The 7,540-nt window shown below is 37.8% G+C and overlaps 1 protein-coding gene across 1 annotated transcript; it reads right to left on the bottom strand.

Moving 5' to 3' along the window:
* Positions 1–326: 326 nt before the first annotated feature.
* LOC6038397 (TM2 domain-containing protein almondex) lies at positions 327–1,337 on the bottom strand. The gene is made up of 4 exons (XM_038263179.1): positions 1,244–1,337; positions 1,154–1,182; positions 1,026–1,088; positions 327–968 (listed from the first exon to the last, which is right to left on the bottom strand). Exons 1-4 carry the CDS (start codon positions 1,335–1,337, stop codon positions 363–365), a joined length of 792 nt encoding a protein of 263 aa, XP_038119107.1. The 3' UTR covers positions 327–362.
* Between the last annotated feature and the right edge of the window lie 6,203 nt (positions 1,338–7,540).

Genomic DNA, 7,540 nt, shown 5'->3' with positions numbered 1-7,540 from the left:
TGGGACCAATATGGTCAAAATCGGTTCAGCCAGTCCGGAGATAATCGAGTGCACTTTTTTGGGTGCACGGACTCACATCCAGACACACGCACAGACATTTTTTTCAGAATTTGATTCTGAGTCGATAGGTGGGTCTACGAAGCCGAATTAAGAAGTTCATTTTTCGAATGATTTTAAAGCCTTTCCTCAGTAAGGTAAGGAAGGCAAAAAGAAAAAGGCAGATTTGTCATCAGAAACAGAAACTATAACGTTTTTTTTTCAATTTCACTTTATTCTCTCCAACTCTTACCTCAACTATCACATTTTATTATTCTTGATAATTTCAACTATGTTCTATCGAGTATTATAATCGCAGGCCCTTCTTAAATATACAACGACCCATCAGCCGGTCCCAGATAGTGCAACGAGATCAGCAGCACGTCAATAAGCGTCCAAACACCCAACCCCCCAAAACTGAACAGCTTCCCGATACCCTCCTGCCAGTGCCCTAAGAAGAATCGATCAACCCCAAACCCACCGAGCGTGATGCTCAGAATCAGCGTCGTCGACCAACGATAGCCCTGCGTCCAGTTGCAGGGCACTTTCCTCATAAACGTCCTATTGCCAAAGCACAGGATCTCCCCGTTGACGGTGCAGTTGGTTTTGAACTGCGAATCGACCGAGTTGCAGCCGCCCTTCTGCTCGCAAATCTGCTCCCAGCGTTCAGTTTGGTAGCAGTACCGACAGAGCGTACGCCGCTTGATCTCAACGCTTCCCTGCGAGTTGACGGCGTTCGGCGAGGATGAGGACGACGGTGACGGCAGTGGCTCGTTCCGGCACAGGACCGTCGGCTTCGGACTGCAGCTTACGGTCACTTCCGACCCGTAAATGCACTGCGGCGGAATTGTGGGACACGCGAGGCACGAGTTGGGCAGGACCGAGCAGAGCGTATCGTTCGGGCAGTGGCTCGTGTCGGAGGGGATTTTGTTCTGGAAAATTAAGTTTTAAGTTGGAAGATATTTTTTTCATAATTTACAAACACTTACACTAGTGTTGATCAAAACTGCAGATCGATCGTTATCACTGTTGCTCTTTTCTTGCTTTGTAGGCTGAAAAATGATCAATAATATCGATTAATTGACTTGAATGATTTTTATACAAATTTCATACTTACAATAACTTCTGGACTGTTTGAGTGAACAGCTGAAAAAACACACATTGATGAGAACATAAATTATAATCTTAAAAATATGATCAATCTTACATGTTTGCGTAATTCGCACGTGGGACATTATGACGGCCACGATGAGGAACATAACTGACTTCAAATTCAACCGCACACAGTCTCTGCCGAACATTTTTACTACTAAAAAGTTATTTTTTCTTTCTAAAACTCAGGACCACGAAAAAAAATCATCCAACAGTCCTGAAAACTTTTGTGTTTTGACAGTTTCGATTGTTTTTGTTATGATTTTTGGAGGGAGACACAAAATCGTAACGCAACTACACGATGAAAACGAAAGAGGAAAAAGTTTTACATTTCATTTCCCATGCGATCGAGGGCACTCAAAGTTGAGTGCTGTGAGCTATGTTAGGTTTTGAATATGAATTAGTTGAAGAAGAAGGACTAAAAAGGAATCGTTATGTTTGATCTGAGTACCGAGCTCAAAAAGAACGCGAACAAAAAAGTTGCGCATTCTTTTCATGCCATGAAAACAAATTAGAGAAAATATGACAAACACGCAAAAAAATTAAAAGTGACTACATTAAAACATGAAAAAACTAAAAAAGCAAAAATTGAATAAGCCAAATACTATCAGATATAAGCATAAACTTAAAAAGATAAACGCACATTAAAAAAACGTTACTTAATCCACCCTTAGGTGGTTGGTGCCTTCCTCACATTTAAAAGGTAATGCTATCCAAAATAGGGCGGACCTTTAAGTGTTCCATCAATTTGACTCATTATTCATTCATTCAGATTGGGTAGTCATTTCATTTCATTTATTTGGTTGCTTTAACAAATACATTGTTGCAGTTGTTATCCTGAGCTGAGATATGGACTACCTTTCAACAGCTGATTTGTTCTTAATGGGGAGAGAGTTTACTCTTACTTATGAGAACGAATTGGGTCCTAAAATGAAGCATAGATTGCTGATATTATTGTTTACAGCGATAAAGCTTATTTTTCTGAGTACAATGACCCTTTGTACGACCACAAAGAGTTTAAGATGGATTTTTAAATTAATTTTGAAAAATTAAACTCGCGGTTCTTTTTGACAGAAAAGCTCCTACTTGACAGCTCGTTCCAAGGGGACCATAGTTGATCCATCGAAAAAATGTTGTCTAGTCAAAAAAAAATTTTGCATTAAAATGAAAAAAAGTGATCACAAATGGTTTTTAATCGTGTTTTTTACCGTTGTACATAAAAATTTACATAGGGCTTTAGTACCCAATTGGACAGAGAAGGAAAAAAAATGCAAAAATAACCTTCGAAATAGCTAATAGATGTGGGATAGTTAGAGGAAAGGAGGCATTACTTATTCTTATATCACAGCTCTAGGGGACAACCGCTGCAGCAGGGGATTGACTGAGGTGGCGCACCCCATCCAGAACTTCGGTAGCACTCGCTGGAGCCAATCGTCGATCAACTCCATCTTAGCCATCCTGTGGACGTCGTCAGTCGGGTGGAAAGGATCCAGGTTTAGCATAATCTTCAACAGCCGGTTCTGCTTGACTTGAAGTTTCTTCCGGTGGGAAGCGGCACAGTCGTACCACGCCGAGTAACCGTACGATTGGGTAGTCAGATCTTCATATTTCAGGGCACTCCAAAGATAGGTCGCATGATATATTTGGACAACGTTTTCATCAAAATATCTGAGATCTGGCCTCCAAAAAGTGTATAAATAACACTTAAGTGCTTATAGAGCAATTGGGTACTAAAGCCCTATGTAAATTTTTATGTACAACGGTAAAAAACACGATTAAAAACCATTTGTGATCACTTTTTTTCATTTTAATGCAAATTTTTTTTTTGACAAGACAACATTTTTTCGATGGATCAACTATGGTCCCTTTGGAACGAGCTGTCAAGTAGGAGCGTTTCTGTCAAGAAGGACCGCGAGGTTAATTTTTCAAAATTGATTTAAAAATCCATTTTAAACTCTTTGTGGTCGTACAAAGGGTCATTGTACTCAGAAAACTAAGCTTTATCGCTGTAAACAATAATATCAGCAATCTAAGCTTCATTGTAGGACCGAATTCCAGCCCAAAACAGGAATTTTTGAGGTACTTTTTTCTCGACCCTCTCCGATTTCAATGAAACTTTGTAGACATGTTATCCTAGTCATATATAAGCCATTTTTGTGTGTATGGAGCCAGTTTCACTCGATAATGACATTTGAGAAGGGCGTAAGTGTTTTAAATATTTTTGTATTTCGTAATTTAAATATTGCTTTATCTCGAAGCCGTTGCATCGTATCAAAAAGTGGTCAAAGACAAACTTGTAGGAAATTTGACGGGCTTTCCGAAAAAAATACACTGAAAGAAAAAAAACACTCCACTTTTATGATATTTTTTGATTTTTAAGTTTAAAAGTCAAGTGAGCCCACGATTTTTTTTCGCTCAAAATTTTTGTGAAAATAGCCTAAGATGTTACAAAAGGACTCACGAAAAATGCAGGATGGAGCAACTCACCTAAAAAAAAAATCATTTTCTGAAACTGTTTTTTTGAAAAGTGCTCTAAACGTCAATATTTTCAAAAACCAAACTAGAGAGTCGATTCTCCAGACAATTTTACATAAAAGTCTCCATATTGACCATTGTCCTAAGTCCAATCCTTGTGAAGTTACAGCGGTTTTAAAAATAAAATTGTTGAAAAATAGGTTTTTTGATGGTTTTTGGCAATTTCTATATGACAGACTTGATTTTTCAGTCTCGAAAATATTTTTACCGGAAAGCTCGTCCGATTTCCCGTAAGTTTGTCTTTGACCACATTTCAATTGGATGTATACTAGGGTGCCCAGAAAAAATGACCCCCAGCTCCACAAGCCGAAAACTGATCCCTAGGGTATTCTAAGCCTCTGTGCAAAATTTGAGCGAAATCGGTCAACATTAACCCATTGATACTCGGGCATGAAGTTTGTATGGGAAAAATCGTCAAAATGTATGGAGAAACGGCACAGTTTCGTAATTCTCCTGTAGGTGGCGTTGCGAGTGTCCAAAATTTGCCAAACGTGATATTCTTATGTGAAATTTAATGCCCAACAACTTTGTAGAAGAGTGCAAGACGATCCGAGTTAACCCCAAAAAGTTATTAGCATTTTAGTGAAGTGGTCTCCAACCGACATGGCCAAAGGGCCTAATCCGGTATTGCCACTAAGGAAAGCAAGCATAAAATTGTAATTTTGGGATATTTTTGTCAAACAAAGAAAACAAAATGAACAAAGTATGAATTAGACTAAATCGATCCAGCTGAATCCGAATTTAAAGGTTGATAGGCGGAATTTTTAAAGAGACGCAAGACATTCAAGATGGCGGCCAAGATGGCGGCTGTATAGAAAACCCTATACATAAAGGGTATTATGCGACCTGCGAACGACTACTCAAATTTAACTAATCTTGGGGCTTTGAACACGATTAAGACCACTACAGACTTCCAAACAGACAATGTTATTCAAACCAAGATGGCGGCCAAGATGGCGGCTGTATAGAAAACCCTAAACACAAAGGGTATTATGTGACCTGCAAACGACTACTCAAATTTAACTAATCTTGGGGCTCTAAACACGATTAAGACCACTACAGACTTCCAAACAGACAAGGTTATTCAAACCAAGATGGCGGCCAAGATGGCGGCTGTATAGAAAACCCTAAACACAAAGGGTATTATGTGACCTGCAAACGACTACTCAAATTTAACTAATCTTGGGGCTCTGAACACGATTAAGACCACTACAGACTTCCAAACAGACATGGTTATTCAAACCAAGATGGCGGCTGTATAGAAAACCCTAAACACAAAGGGTATTATGTGACCTGCAAACGACTACTCAAATTTAACTAATCTTGGGGCTTTGAACACGATTAAGACCACTACAGACTTCCAAACAGACAATGTTATTCAAACCAAGATGGCGGCCAAGATGGCGGCTGTATAGAAAACCCTAAACACAAAGGGTATTATGTGACCTGCAAACGACTACTCAAATTTAACTAATCTTGGGGCTCTAAACACGATTAAGACCACTACAGACTTCCAAACAGACAAGGTTATTCAAACCAAGATGGCGGCCAAGATGGCGGCTGTATAGAAAACCCTAAACACAAAGGGTATTATGTGACCTGCAAACGACTACTCAAATTTAACTAATCTTGGGGCTCTGAACACGATTAAGACCACTACAGACTTCCAAACAGACAATGTTATTCAAACCAAGATGGCGGCCAAGATGGCGGCTGTATAGAAAACCCTAAACACAAAGGGTATTATGTGACCTGCAAACGACTACTCAAATTTAAATAATCTTGGGGCTCTGAACACGATTAAGACCACTACAGACTTCCAAACAGACAATGTTATTCAAACCAAGATGGCGGCCAAGATGGCGGCTGTATAGAAAACCCTAAACACAAAGGGTATTATGTGACCTGCAAACGACTACTCAAATTTAACTAATCTTGGGGCTCTAAACACGATTAAGACCACTACAGACTTCCAAACAGACAAGGTTATTCAAACCAAGATGGCGGCCAAGATGGCGGCTGTATAGAAAACCCTAAACACAAAGGGTATTATGTGACCTGCAAACGACTACTCAAATTTAACTAATCTTGGGGCTCTAAACACGATTAAGACCACTACAGACTTCCAAACAGACATGGTTATTCAAACCAAGATGGCGGCTGTATAGAAAACCCTAAACACAAAGGGTATTATGTGACCTGCAAACGACTACTCAAATTTAACTAATCTTGGGGCTCTAAACATGATTAAGACCACTACAGACTTCCAAACAGACAAGGTTATTCAAACCAAGATGGCGGCCAAGATGGCGGCTGTATAGAAAACCCTAAACACAAAGGGTATTATGTGACCTGCAAACGACTACTCAAATTTAACTAATCTTGGGGCTCTGAACACGATTAAGACCACTACAGACTTCCAAACAGACAATGTTATTCAAACCAAGATGGCGGCCAAGATGGCGGCTGTATAGAAAACCCTAAACACAAAGGGTATTATGTGACCTGCAAACGACTACTCAAATTTAACTAATCTTGGGGCTCTGAACACGATTAAGACCACTACAGACTTCCAAACAGACAAGGTTATTCAAACCAAGATGGCGGCTGTATAGAAAACCCTAAACACAAAGGGTATTATGTGACCTGCAAACGACTACTCAAATTTAACTAATCTTGGGGCTCTGAACACGATTAAGACCACACACTTCCAAACAGACAAGGTTATCCCTCTACAACCCAACCCCGCCTTTAGACGGGCTTCGATTTAAAAAATCGCCAAAAATCCATTGTTCAACAAATTTTTGATCTTTAAAAAGCATTGGAAAGAAGAGCCCTTAAATTTTAAATACTGTGTGGGTTGGAAGTACTTGATTATTGTGAGTGACTTCGTCAATGTTTTTAAAAATGTATTTTTAAAATGCTTTGGTTGTGTTTTTTACTAACATTTCCTAGACTTTAAGTAAAAAGAAGAATGCAGTATTTTTTCTAGTGCCCCAGACTTTGCCTCTTAACATTTATTTACAATTTAAATGATTATGGTGCCATTACAAAGCAGAAAATGTTGAAAACATGCAAAAATAAATAAAAAAGTTACTGTAAAAACATGAAAAAATAAATAGGCAAAATGTAATGATAGGAGGTGGTAGAAAAGACGAAACTACTACCTAAAACAAACATAAACCTAACAAAAAATAATTTAAATTAAAATACTTAAAACGAAACAAGAAAAAGATAAAACAAGAGAAGTGATGTTTTTCGTAGAACAAAAGTTGCTCAAAATGATAGAAAATTCTAATTTGGCTTCACAAATATTGATGAAATTATTTGAAATGAATTGTTTTTTGTTTTTTTACTAATTTGGTATTTTAATATTTTAATGTTTTAGTATTTCAGTATTGAAGTATTTAAATATTTTAGTACACTCAATCCCCGGTGGTTGGTTACTTTTTCGTTTGAATCTTTTTTAGTTTTTACCCCGTTGGTTTGACAAAGTCGAACTAAAAAGTGACGAACGGTCACTTTTTTCACGGGACTCACACATACTATCAAACAAAATGGTAGTAATTGTAAGCACTGTGTGAAAAGCGTGACAAACTAAAAAGTGACCCCTTTCAACAGTTGGTTTCAAATCATCGGGATTTCAGTGTGTTATAGTATTTTAGTATTTTCGTATTTCAGTATTTTAGTATTTTAGTATTTTAGTATTTTAGTATTTTAGTATTTTAGTATTTTAGTATTTTAGTATTTTAGTATTTTAGTATTTTAGTATTTTAGTATTTTAGTATTTTAGTATTTTAGTATTTTAGTATTTTAG

Source organism: Culex quinquefasciatus, chromosome 3, assembly GCF_015732765.1.
Source record: "Culex quinquefasciatus strain JHB chromosome 3, VPISU_Cqui_1.0_pri_paternal, whole genome shotgun sequence".
Classification (NCBI taxonomy): domain Eukaryota; kingdom Metazoa; phylum Arthropoda; class Insecta; order Diptera; family Culicidae; genus Culex; species Culex quinquefasciatus.
Note: the sequence above shows the minus strand (reverse complement) of the source record. Positions and strands in the feature narration are given on the sequence as shown.

Excerpts from the sequence above, each read along its gene's own strand:
- LOC6038397 (XM_038263179.1), bottom strand. The coding sequence starts at position 1,337 with ATGTTCGGCAGAGACTGTGTGCGGTTGAATTTGAAGTCAGTTATGTTC. Across the intron at positions 1,183-1,243 it reads CGTGCGAATTACGCAAACAT|CTGTTCACTCAAACAGTCCA; the intron begins GTAAGATTGATC and ends GTGTTTTTTCAG. Across the intron at positions 969-1,025 it reads CAGTTTTGATCAACACTAGT|AACAAAATCCCCTCCGACAC; the intron begins GTAAGTGTTTGT and ends TTAATTTTCCAG.